Below are 24,159 nucleotides of genomic sequence, written 5' to 3'. Positions count from 1 at the left end.
TGCATTTCAACATTATTCTCTAAACTTTGACATACTTAGAATAAGAAACCAGTTCATAAGTGCTTTGCAGGACGAATGGGACAACGTTGTAATGGGTAGGATTATGAATAAGTTTTTACCTTGAGTGGCAGAATTTAATAAACATCATTTGAACTGGTTTAACCCTGGCTTATATACTACCTTTTTGATATCAAGACATGGTAGTTTAAACTCTAAATAGTTCATGTTAGGATTGGTTGCTTCTCCATTGTGTAGTTGTGGCGTACCAGAGACAGTGCAACATCTGCTGTTCGAATGTCATTGTTACCTTGACTATAGATCTGAACTGCAAATGTTAAATATTTATGGCAAATGTGACTTATACAAATTTCTTGAAAACGAGGATAATTACCTTGCTCTAGCAGAATATGCAGACAAGGTTTTCAAGTGAGGGAAAAGGCTTATTGGAACTGACATATAGGTTTTTGGTTAGACTTCATCTTGTACCTTGAACTTTTGTCCTAGTGGCATTTCTGAATTGTGCAAGTATTAACTAATTCTTCACTGAACTTGTACATAGTGTGTTGTTTTCTTGGGTTTGTGTCATGGAATCTTGACATTAGACCTGAACTTGCTATTGTTCTGAACAGACTGTTGTTTTGAACACCTGATATTGTTTTGTTTCAGACAAACTGTTGATTTGAATGTATAAATTATAAATATTGATAAACAGCTTCAGAGCTTTAAGAGCTTGGCTCTGTTTTAATATAGTTTTGGATCTAGCTCAGTTTATTTCCTGATGTGTTAGTGGATTAATTGTTAATAACAATTCTGTGTGATTATGCCACGGAGCTTAGTCATTTTATTGCTTAGAATTAAGTTTTCTATATGCTGTTTTATGATAATCTGGATTTGTTCAGATTTATCTACTTAGGTGTTATATTGATGCAGTTTAATTTAAACATGATCTTGTAATTTCAGATCAAGTCGTTTCTTTCCTAGTTGGATGTTCCTACAGTTAAATTAATATTTTAGAATGAACTTTTGTTGGACATCCTGGTTGGATTCTAAATTAACGAGGGTAAGGTAATCCTATTTTTTTTTGTCACCAGGTGTGTGACAACCCTTTTGGTGCTGCTAGCTTGGTGACTATTTATCCCACTAGGAAACTGTGTTGGATTATTAGCATTAGTAGAGGCATATGATGCAAGAAAGCCACTTATATAGCATCAGCCAAAAAAAAAAAAAAAAACCCATTCCCATTTCAACCATCCATTCACTCCAGATTTTTGTTTAGTTCTTTAAGTTGTTGACCTCCACTACAACAGATAGAACTTTGTTCCAACTATCAACTGCCCCCTGGCTAAAGGCAAATTTCCACACAGCTATTCTACAATTGTCTTTTCTCAATGTGAATTTGTCCCCTCGGCGAGTAATTTGAGCAAGAGGAAGAATCCCATCAGCATTGAGCTTGCTCAAACCGTTCAAGGCCTTATACAGCTTAATTAGATCACTTCACAGGTGCCTAGTCTCCAGACGCTGTAATTTGCAGAACTTAAGCCTTTCTTCGTAAGAGCAACTCTTTGTTCCACTCACCAATCTCATTTCCCTTCTCTGTACTTGTTCCAGCAGCTCTATATCCTTCCTAAAATGAGGCCTCCAAACCTGTAAGGTGTGGCCTGACCATTGCTTTGTACAAGGGAACAGTCACCTCCTTATCTCTGCTAGCAAAATTCCTATATATCATTGACAAGACACCATGAGCTACTCTTGCAGCCTGTCTGCACTGCTCAGAAAACTTCATATTTAACTGCACAATTACCCCCAGGTCATTTTCATTCTCCACTACCCTGTGTTGTACCACCCAGTTGGTACGTTACTCTGGGGTTGTTATTGTTATTTTGGTTTTTAGGAGCATTAGTAACTAAGGCCATATTGCTCCGGGAATATGCAGTGGTCATTCCCTGACCTTTCCGCATCCTCCATATTTGGTGATGATGGGCTCGGACCCTGGTCTAATCAAGAAGCACGTGCTGCGCACTGCTGCTCCTTCCCACCTGGCTACGGAGACGCACGCTCTGAGGTTACTGCTACCCCTATGCAGTACTTTACATTTGTCAATGCTAAACTTCAGCTGCCACCTCTCAGCCCATCTGCTCAACTTTTCCAGATCCTGTTGCAGTAGTGTACTATTATTACTGTCATATACAACCCTGCCAACCTTCTTATAAACTTAGACATTAACCCTGATATACCTTCATCAATATCATTGATAAATACAGAAAACAACAATTGGCCCAACACCTAACTCCACTAAGAACATTAGTGCACGAAGAGCAGTGTCCATTGATTACCACTCTGTCCTCTCCCACTCAAATTATTGATTGTGTTTCAAGATGTTTAACACCATTGATTCTTGTGTCACTGTTGGTTAGGCAGTCTAACATATTGTTGCTTAGTTTATGAAAATTATGTTATTTGTTGTTGGATTGTAAATTAATTTTGACGATTCTCCAAGTAATCTACTATAATCTTTACTAAACTATTTCTTCCTATTTCTAGGAGATGCCTTCCACTTCTCCTACTTTCTCTTTTCCTTCCCCTCCCCATCCCATACTTATCATACTGATTCTTGTTTCCCTTCCATAAGTTTTGGTTTGCCATTTTGGCACCCGTAAGAGTCTCTACCCTAGTTAGTAGACCCTGGCACACTTCCATGTGGCTAGGGATGGGAGTCAGGGGGCAGGAAACCAGGTGTTCCCTGGTTGTGAAGTTGCCAGGTGCTAGCACTCAACAGAACCTACACATTTACATTACACACACTTGCCAGCCTTGGCACTTGCTTTTGTCAGATGCATCACTGGCGTATAGAGGAAACACTGGAATATCCTGGCCTGTAATACAAGAATACTTTGATATTTTGTAACCGTTTCAACAAAAAGTCAACACTATAAACATATAAATCATATAGTATATTGTTCTAAATTCTATTCTTAGGATGCTCTGTATTATAGCACCCTGCCAAACCTGTCCCAGTATTCCATTTGATTGGTTTTATCCTTTCTGGAGTATTATCTGAAAATAGCATATTGCTGTATCTAGAATGATATTTTTTTTGCTTCTGGAAATTCACATGCTCCTATTTGCAAAAGATACCTATACATAGAATAATTTAGATTTGGTTCACACAGGGTTTTGTTTTGCTCATTTTATTTAATCCATAATTCCGACTTGCTGGAACTGTCAACTTTGAAGGAATAATGCAAATAATGATGGACCATTCATGTTCTTAAAATGAATTCATATCAATGACCGCTTTTAATGTATTTTTGTGTAACGTAAGTTACTTTTGATATGATAGTCAGAAGCATTACTCCACATAGGGAAGTTAATTATAGTCCAATATGAAGTTCTTTGAACAGTGCAGATAGGTTGCTAGAACATTGGAGTTCTAGCAACCTATCAGCTATTGGAGTTCTGTCAATGACATACAGGAATTTTGCCAGCAGGGACAAAGAGATGATTATCCCATTGTATAAGGCAGTAGTTAGGCTGCATTGTGAGTACTGCACACAGGTATGGAAGCATCATTCTAGGAAGGATATGAACAGTGGTGTGTTAGAGCTGGCTTGCACGAGCCTATTGTTAAATTTTAAAGAATTTTGCAAACCGACAATGGCTATAAACTATAGAGCAGCACGCACTTCATTCCACGATGATTAGTGGCATTTGGGCGATAAAGTTATATATGGTGACACGGAAAATCCAGCTGAGGCACGCTTATTTAAGCATCCTTTGGGCTTCCATAAAGAGCAGCCTGTGTAGGGATTATCTCTGCTAGCAATTTTACAGGAATATTATTTCCAACAAACATCCAGGCAATTTTGCCTTGGCTACTTTTTAAGGTAATGACACTCCCATGCTCAACGTCTGTCATAGATTTTGCATTTCTAGAATCATCATGTGATACTGCCACATATTGGATTTAATGAAAAATTTATTGGGAAAAGTATTAGCAGATTGGGATGCAACTCCATTTGTCAAATCATGGTTGAATCACAACCATAAATTGGCTGTGGATACAAGAGTTCGGCAAAAGTCAACGAAAACATTTAGTGAGAATCAATTGGTTATATGGAAATTATAATAAAAAAATATATATTTTATTATTGTTTGAAATTTTTGTATTCCAAATTGTTGTGAATCAGTAATTTACAATAAATATATATACACACATTCTTGATCTTGTTTTTTTTTTTTTTTTTTTTGTTTTTTTTTAAGCAAGCCAGTTGTTAAAAATTTGCCAGCACACCACTGGATATGAATCTCTTGAAATGGGTGCAGAAAAGAACAACAAGGTTTGTCAGGGACACAAAAAAAAATTCAGTTCAGCTAATTGTAGTGCCTGGAAACTAGGCACCTGCAAAGAGACGTGACCGAAGTGTTTATGCTTTAAATGGATTGAGTAAACTAAATGTTAATGGCAATAAAATTTCTTGGACAACACGTGTAAGATGTGTACATAAAGGATAGGAAGGGAGGGGAGGTTATGCTGTTGATTCGGAGAAGCATGAAATCTAGGGAAGTGCATCCAGTTGACATGGATGGACAGTACAGTGTTGAGTCGGTTTGGTGTGGCATGGGTGCTGGGAAGCCAAAGATGGGAGTGGGAGTGTGTTGTGGGCCTAGTGACTCTGATGAGTGCAATGAACAATTGTACAGAGAAGTAGTGAGTTAGTGGGTCAGAATGTCTTGTAATGGGAGATTTTGGCTTCCCAGATATTGACTATAACTTGTGGATTGGTCACTCGCAAGCTGGCGGGATTTTCGTGGATTTGTTGGATGATTGTTTTCTGCAGCGGCATGTTTGAGAGGTGGCCAGAGAGGATCTTGATCTGGTTATCGGCAGTGATTATTCGTGTATTGGGGGGTTGCAAATGGAGGGCCACTGGGTGGCGGTCATCGCAGTGTGCTGATGTGGGATATTCTTAGGAATGTGATTGCCATCAGGGGTGGAGGGAGGGGTTTTTGCTTCCATGGTGGTGACTACAGTGGTCTCAGACAGTTTTTGAATTCTGTACAGTGGGGCTGACTGATGTTTCCAACAACAGGTTGCAGGTGGAAAGCATTCAAGGAATTGGTCGTGGAAGCTGCTGGGCTTTTCATGCCGATTGGAAAGGGTTGTTCAGGGTTTACGCCTAAATGGTCCTAGAGGTTGTCACAGACATTCTCTCAGAGATGCCAGACAAGCTGTACTTGCTACCTGGGAGTCTAAAACGCTGATGGAACTGATATTCAGGTGACACTCGAATCAAGTGGACCCAATTTCAGCAAAGTCCGGATGATCTGTGACAGCTAAATCCTCTGCTTGCACCTTCACGATGGTGGCACTGTTAGTAATCCTGGGTATAACCTCCATGCACAAGCACGCTGTGGGTGACCACTCAGGTGTGAACCAACATAATCATTGGTCGAGGTGTGGCACCTACACCACATGGAGGAATGCCGACCTTCTGTATTATCAGGCAATACTAGGTGGTAGATGACTCATCAACTGGTGCAATACCACCACTTTGCTTATTGGAGGCTTCCGATCAACCCTTCCCCGTCTCTTCCATCATGCAATACGACTGATGACTTTTGAGGTTATGATGAACATCATAGCAAGATCCAATCTTCTTTGCATTTCGAGGGTACAGCTCTAAAACAGTATTCGCAGGCCGACTGCTAGTCGGCCTGCAAATACTGTTTTAGAGCTGTACACTGGACCGAACCTATTGCTAATGCTTTTGGAGGCTTCCGGATCAGCTAAAGGATCTTGCTATCTCTACTCTGACAGATAGTAACTGGAGGGAGTCCAAGTAGTGTGTATGCAGGGGGCATTGTCGAGGCCACACTATGTCAAGGATCTGGGTATATTCTTACTATGTGTACGTCATATCCAAAATTTTTATTACTTTATACGGTATGCCCCCCCCCCCCACTTTTTCTTACTATTGAATACACCATGAATTGTCAAACTAATAGAGCAAGCTTATCTGCGAAAAGATCTAAACCTCACAAACACTTCCTAGTTCATTTCACAAATATCTGGTTTCAATTCTAATCTCAATGATGTCCATTTTCACTTGCAGTCTTCCAAACCCTATGTATTTTTTCTTACAGAATCTCAGTTATCGTTTGAATTAAGTACTACTCATCTAAGTTGCCCAAATTATTTGTCATATGTTTCCTTTCACCTCAAAGGTGGTACTTGTGCATATGTCTGTTCCAATATTCCCTGTAATCGACTTGGTAATTTGGAATCTCCTCTTTTCGATCTTCTCTGGCTTAAAATTTCTCTACCTCATTGTGTCAAATTCATCTGTTGTCTCTACCATTCTCCCAACTCCACTAATCACTTGGAGCTCTTTGACTTCCACTCTTTGCAACTTGACTTTCTCCAGTCCAACTTTCCTAAGAATGAGATAATTTTCCTGTGATTTTAATGTTCACAACTCCAGCTGGCTTCCGTTTTCTGCTCACGACGACCCAGCTGGTCGAGATGCTGAGGATTTTTGAATTACTAATGACCTTGCACAGATAGTTCATTTACCAACAAGAATACTGGACAATCCTAATCATACAGCTAATATGCTTGATCTTTTTTCTCACAAACAACCCTTCTAAGTACACGGTCAAAGTGTCTTTTGGCACCTCAGATCACAACTTGGTGATCGTCTCTTCTCCAATGGAGCCTTTATCTCATGGCTATTCCCAATCTTGTATTGGTTGGCATTACAAGAATGCAAAATGGGATGACCTGCGAGATTTCTTTTCCCTGTCGGATTCCTGTTTCAAAACTTCTGATGTCAACGTTTGCTCAGATCGTGTCGATGAAATTATTCTTGTAGGACTGGAATCCTATATTCCACACTCCACTTTAAAATCTCGTCCTTTATCTAAGCCTTGATTTTCCAATAATGTGCTAAGGCTGTTCAAGAGAAGAATGTTGCATATCGTAATTGTCTTGTTTCCAATTCAGTTTCATTTTCTGCCTACACCAAAGCTTGCAACAATTGTAAAGCAGTTATTAATCAGTCCAAACTAGCATTTGAACAGACTAAGAGTAGAAAACTTGCTTCTTGCCCTAATTGTTGCCAAGCATTCTGGTCTCTTGCCAAAGCTATTGGCTGCAACTTTTGCCCATATCTGTCAAAACCAGATGGTTCTGTTGTCACTTCAGCCAAGGATAAAGCTGACCTGCTAGCATCCCATTTATCATCCAACTGGTGTATTAACGATCTTGGTAAAAAACCTCCCACACTTCCCAACACGCTCCATTCAATGCCTCCTGTGGTCTTCCATCAAAAGGATATCAGAAGGATTTTGACAAATCTTGATGCTAAAAAAGCTCCAGGTCCCGATGGTATTTTTCCACTTGTTCTCAAAACCTGTGCTCCTGAACTTACTCCTGTTCTTTATATTCTTTTTTCACTTTCTTATTCCAAAGGTGTTTTTCCTTCTGCTTGGAAATTTGCTCATATCCAGCCAGTTCATTGAGTGTGACAAATCCATCCCATTGCAATTATTTCTACTCTTTCTAAAGTAATGGAGAAAGCAATTAACTGCCAACTCTTAAACTACCTAGAAACCTTCAGTCTGATCAACGATCGCCAGTATGGATTCCGTCAGTGTCAATCCACTGGTGATATTCTGGCTTACGTTACCCATTTATGGACAGATTCCTTGGAAAAGTTCAGTGAAACACAAGCAGTTGCTCTTGACATCTCCAAAGCTTTTGATTGTGTTTGGCATAAAGGTCTTATAAACAAGCTTGCACCTTATGGTTTGCCAAATATTTTTTGTAATTGGTTATCCAGTTTTCTCTCTGATCGCTCACAGAGGGTGATGATAGATGGAACTCTGTCTTCTAACTGCTCCACTAATGCTAGTGTCCCCCTCCCCCAAGGTTCAGTTCTTTTCCTCTTGTATGTTAATGACCTTCTTCCATTGACTGGAAATCCTATACATAGTTTTGCCAGCCAGTGATAGTACATTGCATTCTGCTTTCCATTTTGAGAAACCTTGTCCTGATATTTGTCCGGTAGCGGATATTTGGGAAGTTGAAGCTGGTTGAGAACAATCAGCTTCAACTTCTCAAATATCGGCTACCAGTTCCTTAAATGCCAATCTCCAGGTAATTCTCCATTGCGGCAAAGACAACTTAGTCAATTTCAGTCCTTCTAAAACTCAGTCTTGTCTTATATCGTGCAAAAAGGATTCTTCTGCTCCTATGCTTATCTTTAGTGACACTCGAATTTCTAGGCAGAATGATATATCTCTTTTGGGGATTACCCTGACTTTTAATCTCTCTTGGCACAAGCACATTACAAATATTGCTTCCTCTGCGTTGTCTCCATAGCCAGGTGGGTAGGAGCAGCAGTGCCTAGCACACGCTTCATGATTAGACCGATGTTCGAGCCCGTGATTATCAAATACGGAGGATGTGGAAAGGTCAGGGAATGACCACCACATATCCCCGGATCAATATGGCCTTAGTTGCTAATGCTCCTAAAACCAAATAACAACAGCTTCCTCTGTCAGTCTAAAAAACTTGGTTTTTCACTTTCGCTCTCGGCGTTACTTTTCTTCCAAACAGCTGTTCACTCTTCTTCAAACAGGCCTCTGAGGTTGGGTATATTCATACTGTAGTTTTTAGTGTTTTGCACCAACCTTGCGTAGAAATAAAAATAAAAACACCAAGGAAACTGAACTTTTGATAACTGTGTTTATAATAAATTACAATAACCTGTACTTACAATAAATTTAACTTTACAATAAACTATACATATGAATTATTAAAATCTGCTACATTACAATCAATAAAATGCATTAAAATATACTAGATTAAAAGCGATAAAAATCGTAGCTTTCAAAGGCTCCAGCCTTCTTCTTCAGCGGTGTTTTCTTGTTCTGCAGTACATCTTTAAATATCAGTAGGTTAATGGTACTCCTCACGTGTTTTCATTCACACGTGTTCCGTTCTCTTGCGTTGTGGAACCGGAAGTGGCTCGAGCGGAAGTCATACGGAACCGTTCATCCCTTCTGAGGATAGTGGTCTCAAAGATGGGATGAATCCGCGTACCTCTATCTCTATTAATGTTAATTGTAGAACAAATCCGCAAACTCTCGAGCCACTTACGGTCCCAGAACTTATGTGCCCGATCGGTGATGATAGCATCGTCCGGGGAGATCTGGTGTTGCTTCTCCCAAAAATGCTCGGCCACGGCGGACTTGCCATATTCCGCATTTCTTATTGCCTTAGTGTGTTCCCCCAGACGATCTTTAAGACGGCGTTTTGTTTCCCCTACATAACATTCCCCACAATCCGGGCGTCTAATGCTATATACGACCCCACTTGTGTTCTCTTTTTGAATGGGGTCTTTAACCTGAGATACGATTGTGTGCAGCCTCCGCCCTGGAAGCTGCACACAACGTGTCTGGTACTTTCTTAGTATTCTAGCTATATGATCAGTCAAACCTGGATAGTAGGGAATGTATGCAGTGGCTATTGGTGTAAAAGGCTCGCCTCTCCTCTGATTTCCTTTAACATATTTCTCTATAATCCTCTGGGGGTAACCACATTTTGCAAGATCCGTCGTGACCCGTTCATACTCTAACTTTCTATCATCAGAGGTACTGCAATGTGATTTTGCTCTATCAACTAAAGTTCTTATCACACTGTTCCTATGATGGTTGGTCTGAGCTGAGCTGTAATGCGAATACTGCCCTTTACACATGGACTTCCTATATACCCTAGTCTTTAGCTGTCGATCTTCCCTACAGACCAACACATCTAGGAACGGCAAAACCCCTCCTTCTTCCACCTCCGATGTAAATTGTATGAATGGGGAGAAGTCATTTAAGATGTTCAACACCTGATCTTCACTCCCCTTCCGAATAATTGAAAACGTATCATCCACATACCTTTTCCAGGGGTGCATAGGGAGAATACTAGCATTAAATATTCTGGCCTCGAGCTCCTCCATAGCTAAATTAGCTATAATTGCGCTAATGGGGGAGCCCATGGCTGTACCATTAACCTGCTTATACATAGTATTGTCAAACACCATAGTGGTGCTTGAGAGGCATAACTCTATTCCTTTCTCAATATCCTCCAGCTTTAGCTGCGTTCTAGTATTTAGGGTGGTGTCCCTCTGTAACGTCATGTGTGCACACCACACCCCATGCTCAATCGGAATACATGTAAATAGCGATTTCACGTCGAAAGAGATCATGATTTCATTCTCTTCTATGGGTTGGCTTCTAATAAACTGCACAAATTCTTTACTATCTTTAATACTGTATTCTGAAAGTCCCACTAGTGGGGATAATAATTTGGCTAAGAAACCAGAAAGTGCATAGGTTGGACTGCCTATAAATGAGACTATGGGTCTAAGTGGCACATCTACTTTGTGAATTTTAGGCAAGCCATAAAATCTTGGCATTTGGCTACCTGTAGCGTGCAACATCCAATATTGTTCCTTAGAAATTTTGTTAGACTTAAGCCAACCCTGCACCATTCTGTTCACTTGCCGTTCCAAACTAAGAAGTGGACTTTTCTGAATAACTTTATAAGTCATCTGATCTTCCAATAAACCCAACGCTTTAATTCTATATGCTTCCTTATCAAGAACCACAGTTGCTCTGCCCTTGTCCGCGGGTAGGACTACGATGCTATCATCTTGTTTAAGGCTTCTTAGCGCTAATTTTTGCTTCACATTAAGATTGGAGGGAGCATCTTTAGCTTGACTTAGGATCGCTGCTACTTTTACTTGAACTTCATTAGCTGTAGTTTCGGGAAGTTTGTTTATAGCCCTTTCCACGCCCATTGCTACTTCTGCAACGGGTAATCTGGGCGGTACCATGGCAAATTTCGGTCCTAAATTTAGAACCTCCAATTGCTCTTTAGTTAATTGTTTATTGCTCATATTCACCACAAAATCCTTGGTGGTGCTATCACTATTGCCCCTAAGCTTGGTTTGTTCTCTAAGCTTGTCAAACTTCCCCATTTGTCTCCGTCTATAACTGTCCGAAATTTGTTTTGCTTTAGCTGCTACCACACTAACCACTCCTGCTAAGTGTATCAGAGTCAACTTGTCATTTATCTTATCCAAGCACTGCCTTTTACCTCTCCTAATGTGGTATAAATTGTTATGTAATTTTTCGATCCATATATTAAGGATCTTCTTTTGATACCACTTGGTAATGTTAAATACTCGTTCATCTTCAAAGGGTAGCTTTGTTTGAAAGCCTCGTGGAATGAGATTATGCGTCTTGCATCGATGGGCAAACCTCATGTTGTTCATGTTTCGCCTCCCTAACACTATGTCTCTGAAACTCTCTGACGTACTGCACAATTGGACGGCCATAACATCGAAATAATTCTTCAAACAGGCCTCTGAGGTTGGGTATATTCATACTGTAGTTTTTAGTGTTTTGCACCAACCTTGCGTAGAAATAAAAATAAAAACACCAAGGAAACTGAACTTTTGATAACTGTGTTTATAATAAATTACAATAACCTGTACTTACAATAAATTTAACTTTACAATAAACTATACATATGAATTATTAAAATCTGCTACATTACAATCAATAAAATGCATTAAAATATACTAGATTAAAAGCGATAAAAATCGTAGCTTTCAAAGGCTCCAGCCTTCTTCTTCAGCGGTGTTTTCTTGTTCTGCAGTACATCTTTAAATATCAGTAGGTTAATGGTACTCCTCACGTGTTTTCATTCACACGTGTTCCGTTCTCTTGCGTTGTGGAACCGGAAGTGGCTCGAGCGGAAGTCATACGGAACCGTTCATCCCTTCTGAGGATAGTGGTCTCAAAGATGGGATGAATCCGCGTACCTCTATCTCTATTAATGTTAATTGTAGAACAAATCCGCAAACTCTCGAGCCACTTACGGTCCCAGAACTTATGTGCCCGATCGGTGATGATAGCATCGTCCGGGGAGATCTGGTGTTGCTTCTCCCAAAAATGCTCGGCCACTGCGGACTTGCCATATTCCGCATTTCTTATTGCCTTAGTGTGTTCCCCCAGACGATCTTTAAGACGGCGTTTTGTTTCCCCTACATAACATTCCCCACAATCCGGGCATCTAATGCTATATACGACCCCACTTGTGTTCTCTTTTTGAATGGGGTCTTTAACCTGAGACACGATTGTGGAGGCTGCACACAATCGTGTCTCAGGTTAAAGACCCCATTCAAAAAGAGAACACAAGTGGGGTCGTATATAGCATTAGATGCCCGGATTGTGGGGAATGTTATGTAGGGGAAACAAAACGCCGTCTTAAAGATCGTCTGGGGGAACACACTAAGGCAATAAGAAATGCGGAATATGGCAAGTCCGCCGTGGCCGAGCATTTTTGGGAGAAGCAACACCAGATCTCCCCGGACGATGCTATCATCACCGATCGGGCACATAAGTTCTGGGACCGTAAGTGGCTCGAGAGTTTGCGGATTTGTTCTACAATTAACATTAATAGAGATAGAGGTACGCGGATTCATCCCATCTTTGAGACCACTATCCTCAGAAGGGATGAACGGTTCCGTATGACTTCCGCTCGAGCCACTTCCGGTTCCACAACGCAAGAGAACGGAACACGTGTGAATGAAAACACGTGAGGAGTACCATTAACCTACTGATATTTAAAGATGTACTGCAGAACAAGAAAACACCGCTGAAGAAGAAGGCTGGAGCCTTTGAAAGCTACGATTTTTATCGCTTTTAATCTAGTATATTTTAATGCATTTTATTGATTGTAATGTAGCAGATTTTAATAATTCATATGTATAGTTTATTGTAAAGTTAAATTTATTGTAAGTACAGGTTATTGTAATTTATTATAAACACAGTTATCAAAAGTTCAGTTTCCTTGGTGTTTTTATTTTTATTTCTACGCAAGGTTGGTGCAAAACACTAAAAACTACAGCTGTTCACTCTGTACAAATCGCAAATCCATCCCATCATAGAATACTGTGTTTCCACATCTGGGGTTTTGCCCCAAAAACCTCTCTCAGGCTTCTAGATTCCATTCAGAAGAGAGCAGTTGGGTTAATTAATGACTCCTCTCTAACAGAGTCTCTCCACTCGCTGTCTCATAGACGTACTGTTTCTGCTGCATGCCTTTTTTACAGCTACTTCCATAGGCACTGTTCTTCTGAATTGGCTTCTATAATTTCTGTTCTCTCTTTCAAAACAGTTCGAACACGGGCCGCCACCAGCCAACATCCATTTACTGGGGAGGTACCCATGGACTGGAGATATGCAAATGTGACCCCAATCCACAAAGGAGGATCAAAGGGGGACATATGTAATTACAGACCTGTTAGTTTAACTTCTGTTCCAGAGAAATTAATGAAGGCACTTGTTTAAGAAGCATTGCAGGATCATCTAGACAAGACTTCAGTTATAGCTCGGACACATCATTGGTTTGTTAAGGGGAAATCTTGTCTGACTAATTTGATTGGATACTGTGACTCTCTGTCAGTCACAAAGGAACTGGATGCAAAGAATAACTTTGATATCATATATTTAGATTTTAGAAAAAGCCTTTTGATACTGTTGCACATGGAAGACTGCTGCACAAATTGGAGCAGTGTGGCATTGGAGGCAAATTGCTGCTATGGATAAACGAATAGTTGAGTGGGAGAAGACAGAGAGTGGTAATTAATGGACACTGCTCTTCGTGGACTAATGTTATTAGTGGAGTCCCTCAAGGTTCAGTGTTAGGTCCAATATTGTTTTTCTATATTTCTAAGTGATATCGATGATGGTATATATCAGGATTAATGTCCAAGTTTGCAGACGATACGAAGGTTGGTAGGGTTGTTAATGACACTAATGACAGTACAGTGCTGCAACAGGATCTAGAAAAGTCGAGCAGATGGACTGAGAGGTGGCAAATGAAGTTTAACATTGACAAATGTAAAGTACTACATAAGCAGTAATCCCAGAGTAACGTATCAACTCTGTGGTACCACACTGACAGTGGTAAAGAATGAAAAGGAACTGGGGATAATTGTGCAGGCAGATATGAAGATTTCTGAGCAGTCCAGACGGTCTGCAAGAGTAGCTCATGGTGTCTTGGCAATGATATACTGGAATTTTTCTAGCAGGGATAAGGAGGTGATTATCCCCTTGTATAAGGCAATGGTCTAGCCACACCTTGAGTACTGTGTACAGGTCTGGAGGCCTCATTTTAAGAAGGATGTTGAGCTGTTGGAACGAGTACAGAAAAGGGAAGAAGATTAGCGAATGGAACAAAGGGTTGCTCTTACGAAGAAAGGCTTAAGTTTTGCAAATTACAGTGTCTGGAGACTAGGCACCTGCGAGGTGATCTGATTGAGGTGTATAAAGCCTTGAATGGTTTGAGCATGCTCAATGCTGATGGGATTCTTCCTCTTGCTCAGAATAATCACCTGAGAGGGCATAAATTCAGATTGAGGAAAGACAGATGTAGGATAGATGTGCGGAAGTTTTCCTTTAGCCAGCGGGTGGTTGATTGCTGGAACAAACGTCCATCTGTCATTGTAGAAGTTGATAGCTTAAATAGATTCAAGGCAGAACTTGACAAACATTTGGAGTGAATGGAAGGATGAAATAAGTGGGTTTTTTTTTTTTTTTTTTTTGGCTGATGCTATATAAGCTTGCTTTCTTGCATCATGTGCCTTTGATAATGCTACTGTTCAACTTCAAACTCACAGAACTAACTTTTCATCTTCCTCGTGTATTCATTCAACTGCCGTTTTCTGGAACAACCTTCCTTCATGCGTATTTCCTGAAAATTAGTCTACAGAAGTTCGTCTAATATCAACAAATATTTTTTTTTTGTCTTCTCAACCTCCAACCCAAGCATGGTACTAAGTACTATAGATTCTAATACCTCTCGTATTGGGGGTTTTCGTAAAAAAAAAAAAAAAAAAAAAAAAGAGAGAGAGAGAGAAAGAACATAAATTGGAAAAGGGTGATTGCAGGATAGATGTTCAGAAATTTGCTTTCAGTGCAATGGGTAGCTGATTGTTGGAACAGATTTTCATCTATGTTTTGAAGTGGGTACTTAGAATAAATTTAAGGTACATTTATGCAAATATTGTTAGAGGGGGAGTTGTACAGAGGATTTTTTTTCCCACTACTAATATTAATAATACTTTAGTGTGTGTGTGTGTTTTAAGCATAGTTAGTGTTATAATGCAATTCTTTTTACTTTTACTTTCATCACTATTGAAGGTTTCAAGGGTGAGTTCACAACTTATGGTTTATCTTACTCTTCTAATTAAATTATTTTCATGCAGTGAAGTATTATTAATCTAAGGTGGCATAATATAACTAACTCCTCAAAAGAACTGGAGTCTCGTGACCGGTATAAAAATAGGCAAATTTAATCTAAATAACTTATTTTTGTGGTAAATACCTTCACACCAGTTAACCACCTAATTCATAAAACTGTTTCAGAGTGAAGTAATAGTAAATTAGCAGCCCATGCCTTTGTTTATCATTATTCTGCCAAAAGAACAGTTGATTATCACAGCTATTCTTTAGAATACCTGATAAGATAGCAGGAAGGCAATGCTAGTAGAATTTAACCAGTTTGTATAAGTCAGAAACCGTTCAGTTCCAGGTACCCAGTTAACGAATATGTTTTTGGAACAATCAGATAATGAAAAAAATAAAATAATAAAATAAATAAATATCATTATCTAATACTAATCCTAATATTTAAGGGAACTTAGAAAATATGCCACTGCATACAAGCTACTGTTTAATGTAAATTAATTATTGAATCAGATAATTGAATGCAGATAATGTTGGCAATGCAGATATATATTTTAGAAAAATTATTTTACACTTTTCATTCCTTATATTTTTCTATTGTAAGGCTAGCAGTTTAAAAGTGATTCTCTCTTTTTTGTAGACAAAAGACTGGTGGACATATGAATTTTGTTATGGTCATACTATTAAACAGTACCATGTTGAAGGTAAAAGTAGTTTTTTCCCTTTAACGTTAATATTGAAAAAGCTAGAAATTGTTTTGCTCTTCAGTTTTTTAAATTTGAATCACTATAACATGAGATATTTTAGTTACATACTCGAGCTTGGCAAAATATGTGATTTTCAGTTAAAAAAAAAGATTAGCTTTGAAGTTTGATAGTATCTAACAATGTGTGTGAAACTAGTGAATAACAAGATATGCTCTCTAACAACAACAACAACAACAAAATAAAAAAAAATGTACGTGCACGTGCACGGACACTTTTTGACATATGAAGTGTGGCAATAAAGTTCCCAGACTGCTGCAGTAAAAAGAACACAAAGTGAAGGAGCTCAAAAATGGTTTTATTTTTATTAAAAGTAATCACCACCTGATTAAATGCACTTATTACGCTGTTCTAAAAGTTTCTGAAAAGAGTCAGTGAAGACCTCCGAAGAGATGTTCAGTTTGGTGGTTTTGTTTCTCTTGATGTCCTCAACATTCTGAAATCTCTTTCCTTTGGGAGCAGCTTTCACCTTGGGAAAGCAGAAGTCAGCTGATGGTAGTTTGGGAGAGTAGGGTGGATAGTTGATCTGTACAGTGCCATGTTAAATGTCTTCACAACAAGTGCAGAATGGGCGGGGGGCATTGTCATGCAACAAGGACTAGATGCCTTTCCCTCAAAATTGCAGCCTAACTCTGGGAAATGTACTTCAATAGTCTTTGAAACCCCCCCCCCCCTATATGTAGAATGCAGTATTGATTCTCTCCCCTTCAGGTACAAATCCTGTGTGAATCACACCCTGTTTGTCAAAAAACATCAGCAGCATTGTCTTGATCCTGGACAAAACTTTTTGGGCCTTGATGATTTTGAAGTCCACAGCATGCTCTGGTGCTTCATCTCTGGGTTGTACCGAAACACCCAACACTCACCTTCAGTGACTACAGTCGAGGAAATTAGGATTATATTGAGAAGGATGAAGTCTTGAATGATAACACTCATCATTTCCTTTTACCTAAATCTTTATACAGAATTTCCTGGGCCCCAAGTGCCAAGCGATAGGGACCAAGCGATTTTCTTAAGCGAATTCTAAAGCGATCCTTCCAAGTGATTTTGTTCTCTTTCATTTCTAGCCGCTCTTATTCTCAGTTCATTGTAAGTGGTTCTTCACTTAGCAGATTTTAAATAGAACCCAGGAAGGAAAATCACCTTTCTTTTTTAGGATATTTATCCATTTTCTCACTAACAAACTAATCCGCCAGCCGCTTGGTCACTAGGTGGCACTGCTCCTGCCTCCCCGTGGTGGGGCCGGAAACCTAAAGGAAAAATAATCCTTTCAGGGCTAAAAGGAGCAACAATGGACTTGACAAACCAGGCTTCTCCTGGATTATGGATCAAACTGATCACAATCGGCAGCAAGATGATCCTAATCCATCTACTGCCAAAAGACAAAGAAAGATGTGACCCAAACCATCTCGCCACTCTTTCTAATTGTTCATTCCCTATCAGACCAACCAGTTAGTAAACTTTCTCCCTTTGTTATACAGAGGTGTCTAGAACATATAGCTGGTTCGCCGCTTGAAATCAGGCGACCTTCTGATAGAAACGACAAATCATCGACATTCTGAGCTTCTTCTTGAAACCAAAACTTTTGGAGGGATTCCCATCAAAGTCACTCCACATGCCACTTTAAATTCATCTAAAGGGGTTATCGTGGAATGGGACCTCCTAAATAGCTCTGAAGAAGAAATCGTACAAGAGCTACAAAACCAGAATGTCATACATGCCAAAAGAATCCTTATTAAAAAGGATGGAAACCTCATTCCAACCCGCACCATCATACTTACTTTCAGTACTCCAACTCTACCATCATCAGTCAAAGCCGGGTACCTGAATTGCCAGGTAAAGCCATATATCCCCAATCCAATAAGATGCTTCAAGTGTCAAAAATATGGCCATTCCCAAACAGTATGCAGAGGACAAGCTATTTGTGCCACTTGTGGCTCAAAAGAACATACCTGTAAAGAATGCAATACACTGTCTCCCCTCTGCCCAAACTGCAAAGGAGACCACCCTGCCTATTCCAGAGACTGTAATATATGGAAAAGAGAAAAGCAAGTTCAAAAATATAAAACTGAACATAAGGTAACATATCAAGAAGCCAAAAAGCAGATACCACTATTTCCAGCAGTGAGATCATATGCAGCAGCAGCAGCAACAGCAGCAACTACAGTGCAGAAAACAAAGGTAATTGCAATACAGACTGACATCACAATCCCGCCTAACATCTCAATAGCAGATTGGGCACGTAATATTCTTTTACAAACAAAACAAAAAGTTGATTAGGCAATTAATACACCCATTGTAATCCCACCAGATGCTAAAGATCCAACACCAACAAGCAGTACAAATTCCACCAAACCTGTTGAAAAAACACAAAAAAATACTGACACTATGGAAATTGATGAAAAGGAGAAAGAAGATGAACCAGTTCTGGAACTTTACGCAAATGATGACATAGACAGTGTTGGCCGACCAAGCTTCCCCAGAAAAGAAAAAATCAAAACAGATCGATTAAAACAAGCAACTCATTGTAAGTCGTCTGAATCAAGTACTAAACCCAAATAATGCGTACACTTCTGCAATGGAATTGTCGTGGCATTTGAAGTAATCTAAGCGATATCAAAGATCTAATTTCCGTATATGCTCCTGCAAGTATCTGTTTGCAAGAAACAAACCTAACTCCGCACGTAAGTATTTCAATCAAGAACTACAATGTATATAGGCAAGATCGAAAAACCAATACAGGTCATGGAGGAGTCGCCATTCTTGTTGACTCTAATGTTCCATCCAAGCATATTCAGCTACAAACACCCCTTGAAGCAGTCGCGGTACGCATCGTGACTGGAATTACCTTGACTATGATTTCGCTCTACCTTCCACCTAATCATGCGTATACACTGCAAGAATTTGAGGATTTAATTGAACAATTACCATCTCCTTTTTGTTTGATGGGGGACCTTAATGGGCATCATATCATCTGGGGATCACTTCATACAGACAAAAGAGGACAGATGATTGAAAAACTTATAAATAATAGGAACCTAACACTCTTAAACACAGGTACCCACACCCATGTCCACTTACCAACAGGAACTACCTCTGCAATTGATCTCACCATCTGTTCCCCAGCTCTCTTTCCTCTCCTTGACTGGTCTGTTTCCGATGATCCTTATAGCAGTGATCATTACCCAGTTGTTTGTCACCTACTAGCAAATGATGTACAGCAACCTATAAGAGGTATAAAATGGAAATTTTGCAAAGCAAACTGGGAAAAATACCAATATGCTGCTTCTTTAGATGAGAAAATCATAAGACATACTGATATCAATAATGCTGTTACTCATATCACAAATCAAATAATTTCTGCCGCAAACATTGCAATACCAAAGACAACTAGCCAGTCTCATAAACATTACAAGCAGTGGTGGAATGAAGAATGCTTGGAAGCAAAGAAAAAAAAAAAAATAAGGCTTGGAATCAATTCAGAAAGTATCCCACCACCACCAATCTCATAAAATATAAGAAAGCCAGAGCAAAAGCACGCTATATACGCCGGAAATCTCAGAAAGAATCATGGATATCCTTTGCAAGCAAAATTAATAGAAATACGGACAGCAGAATAATATGGAATAAAATAAGACAAATTGCAGGCAAATATACAACCGTCCCTAAACTGATCATAAGCTGGAAAGGTCATGATATAACTGAACCAGAAAAAATTGCAAATCTACTAGGAGAAACATTTGAGGAATTGTCAGCAACAACGTCATACAGACCAATCTTTCAAACATATAAAGCTCAAATCGAAAAATACAAAATTAATTTCCATGCAGCTCATGAGATTTCATACAATCAATCCTTCACTATAAATGAATTGCATAAAGCCCTAGCCAAATCTAAAGAAAGCGCAGCAGGTCCGGATGGAATCCACTATCAAATGATTAAACGCCTCCCTAAAAATTCTTTATGCATGCTGTTACTGCTATATAATAGGATATACCTTGAGGATACATATCCAGACTCTTGGCGACATTCGTTTGTACTGGCCTTTCCAAAACCTGGGAAGGACCATTCAAATCCATATAATTATCGTCCCATCGCACTCACCAGCTGTCTAGGTAAAATTTTAGAAAAAATGGTGAATGATCGGTTAACATGGTTTCTTGACTTCCATAACCTCCTGAGTCCTAGTCAATATGGTTTTCGGAAAAATAGATCAACAATAGACATAATGACAAAAGCTGAATCAAATATTCGCAATGCCTTTCTCCGAAACGAACACCTCGTAATGATATGCCTTGATATTGAAAAGGCGTTCGATACTACGTGGAGATATGGTATCCTTCATGAATTGTACAAATTAGGTCTTCGAGGCCATCTACCAAAGTTCCTTCAGAATTTCATGACTAAAAGAACTTTTCAAGTCCGTTATCATCATATTCTGTCTCTAATATACAATCAAGGACAGGGGGTCCCCCAAGGCTCAGTCCTCAGTGCAACCCTTTTCGCTATCAAAATAAACCCTGTAACAGAAGTTATTCCAGCAACAGTTGAAACCTACCTATATGCCGACGACCTCACAATATCATGTCACTCACAGAATATGCGGACAATCGAGAGGCAGCTCCAATGTGCTATTAACAAAATAGAGTCCTGGTCCACCTATAATGGATATCGAATCTCAGTACAAAAGACAGTGGCAATACACTTCTGCAGAAAACGAAAGATGCATCCTGATCCAGAACTAAGGATAAGCAATCAACAAATTCCACTCAAACAGAGCATCCGGCTACTAGGACTAATCATGGATCAAAAATTAAATTTCCTAGAACACATAAAATATCTACGTACAATGTGCTTAAAGAAATTAAACATTCTACGAGCTGTATCAGCCGTGACATGGGGAGCTGATCGTTACTCACTTTTGCATGTTTATCGTGCAATGATAAGATCTAAATTAGATTATGGTTCACCCATTTACTCCTCAGCTAGGAAAAGTGTGTTGAACTGGTTAGATCCAATTCATCACAATGCACTACGTGTTGTTTCAGGAGCCTTCCGTACCTCACCTGTGTATAGTCTATACACAGAGATCCATGAACTGCCACTCAGTCTTCGTAGACAAGTTCTTCTTATGAACTATGCTGCGAAAGTTCAAAGCCTTCCTGGACATCCAACATGGCAATATCTTTATAAACTGAAATGGGAAAATTTATATACAAACAAACCTAATATATGCAAACCTGCAGGCATCCGACTAAAAGAAATACTCTCACAATTGAACTTAAGTATGGATAAAATCTACCAAGATACCCCCACAGCCCTTCCACCTTGGGAAATCAGTTCAGTTGACTGTGACATGGTCCTCATAAAATGGAAACAGAACAATATCCCAAGTCAAAATATAAAACAGCTACATTCCTCTTATGTAACACAATTCTCTGACTATTCTCATCTGTACACTGATGGATCCAAGACGGCCACACACGTTGGTGCTGCTGTTGTATTGCCAAACAGCATAATCTCACAGTCTCTTCCAATAGAGTGCAGTATTTTTAGTGCTGAACTGTTTGCAATTAGTCTTGCCCTAGATCACATTGCCAAAACTTCCCCCGTAAAAAGTATCATTTTCACAGACTCGTTAAGTGCAATATATGCTTTACAGACAGAAGATCATCCATCTCATCCGTATGTAAGAAAAATTCTTTCCTCCTTATCACACCTTACGAAAAACAAACAAAGAGTTAGATTCACTTGGATTCCTGGACATTCTGGAATACTAGGCAATGAACGTGCGGATGATGCTGCAAAAAATCCGTCTAACAAAAATTCTCATTTGCATAAAATACCGCTCAATGACTTTAAAAACATCAATCTAAAAGCCCCTGAAAATATATGGACACAGACCTGGAAATCTCAAACAAACAATAAATTATACCAAATCAAACAACAGCAGAAATCCTGGAAATCAAGTTTTCGGTCAAACAGACATGAAGAGGTTATCCTCGCCCGACTTCGCATCGGACACACATATTTAACACACTCTTACCTCCTAAGGAAAGACGATCCTCCACAATGCCCTCAGTGTCTGACCACACTAACAGTGAAGCACATCATCTTAGAATGTCCACGATACCAAATTGCTCGCCAATCAGCTTTCAAATCGCATTCAAATGAACCATTAAGCCTTGAACTCATTATGGGAGAAAAATCAAACGTCAGTGAACTCCTTTCATACCTCAGCTTAATAAACTTAACTAATCATATCTAATATGGTAAATCAGTAACAATATAACAGGAAATAACAAAACTTGAACAGGCGCAATATAGCCGATGTTGCTCTTGCGCCATTAAACTCCAAACAACAACAACAACAGAATTTCCTGAATTGCCTTCTTATTCATATCTAACTCATCAGCCATCATAAGATTTTACCGGGGATTCCTCTGTAAGTCTTATGGCCAGTCCACCTCTGAGTCTGCACCGCCATGGGCAGGAGCAGCAGTGCGTAGCACACACTTCTTGATTAGACCAGGGTTCGAGCCCATGCCCACCAAATATGGAGGATGCAGAAAGGTCAGGGAATGACTACCGCATATCCCCCCTGGAGCAAAATGGCCTTAGCTGCTAATGCTCCTAAAAACCAAATAACAACAACCACCTCTGAGTCAAGGCCTTAAACGCCTCAATCAAATCACCCTGCAAGTGCATAGTCTTCAGACGAAACAATTTGCAGAACTGAAGCTCTTTCTAGGTAAGAGCATCCTTTTGTTCTCTTTACCAATCTGGTTGCCCTTCTCTGCACTCATTCCAACAGATCTCCAAACCTGTATACAGTACTCAAGATGTGGAATAATCATGGCACTGTTCAAATTATCTCCTTATCTGTACTAGCAAAGTTTCTGTATATCATTGACAAAACCTCATGAGTTGTCCTGTCAGCATATATGCACTGCTCAGAAAATTTCACATCTGACTGTACATTACTCCCAGGTCTTTTTCATTTTCCACTCCTCTGAGTGTGGTACCACACAGTTGATAAGTTACTCTGGGATTACTACTACCCATATGCAGTACCTTGAATTTGTTGATGTTAAACTTCAACTCCCATTTCTCAGCCCATCAACCCAATTTTCCCAGATCTTGTTGCAGTAGCCCATCCAAATTAGTTAGTTAATCACACTGCCAACCTCTGTGTCATCTGAAAACTTAGACATTAAGCCTGATATACCTTCATCAATGTCATTAATAAATATTGAAAACAACAATGGGCTCAGCACTAAACCCTGGGGAACTCCACTAATAACATTAGTCCACAAAGAGCAGTTCCCATTGATAACCACTCTCTGTCTTCTTCCACTTAACCATCCCTTTATCCATAGCATTAACTTGCCCTTAATGCCACATTGCTCCAGTTCATACAGCAGTCTTTTATGTGCAAAAGTATTAAAAGCCTTCCTGAAATCCAAGTATACTATCAAAATTATTTTTTGCATTCAGTGTCCTTGGTCATTGCATCATAGTAACCTATCAGATTGGTAAGTCTGCCCCTTAACAAATTCATGCTATCATTCCGCTATAATTGCATTCCTGGCCAGATGGTCCTGCATTACTTCTTTAATTAGTGACTCCATTATTTTCCCTGGAACAGACTTTAAGCTAACAGGTCTGTAATTACTTGTGTCACCTTTAATCCTCCTTTTCATAAAGGAGGATTAAATGTGACAATTAAAAGTAATCAGGGAATTAAAAATAAGTTCATTTGCACATGAGGTAGGAAATGTTCATCTGAGATGTTTCTGTAAAACAAGATAAAGACATTGATAGCTTCGGTCTTAGAAGTCCATCTCCCCGTATTTATTAAGAACTTTTTTTGCCATCATTCTTTCTAAGTGCATGTAGGATCCACCTTCTATTGGTACTTTTACCAAGAGGAAGGAATACACCAAGGATCATTTTTTAAGCATTAAGGTTTTTGCCATCAGAGTGAATTCCAGTACAGAACAACTTCCTCAAACTGTAAACAGTGTCCTGTACATGGATGATTTCAGCATATATATTTTCTCAGTCCTGAAACATCCATTGA

The 24,159-nt window shown here is 39.4% G+C and overlaps 1 protein-coding gene across 2 annotated transcripts in view; it reads left to right on the top strand.

The window, feature by feature from the left end:
* LOC150075307 (uncharacterized) overlaps positions 1 to 24,159 on the top strand; it is a 236,645-nt gene that overhangs the window by 63,794 nt on the left and 148,692 nt on the right. The window contains exon 3 of one of the 2 annotated variants that reach the window (XM_090389154.1): positions 15,953 to 16,016. The exons of the other annotated variant lie outside the window; for it this stretch is intronic. Coding sequence (XP_090245280.1) covers positions 15,953 to 16,016 — 64 coding nt within the window. The remainder of the gene's footprint in view (positions 1 to 15,952; positions 16,017 to 24,159) is intronic. 2 annotated transcript variants of the gene reach the window in all.

Source organism: Mastigoproctus giganteus, chromosome 14, assembly GCF_048544385.1.
Source record: "Mastigoproctus giganteus isolate SK-2022 chromosome 14, ASM4854438v1, whole genome shotgun sequence".
NCBI lineage: Eukaryota > Metazoa > Arthropoda > Arachnida > Uropygi > Thelyphonidae > Mastigoproctus > Mastigoproctus giganteus.
This window is presented reverse-complemented; position numbering and strand designations above follow the sequence as displayed.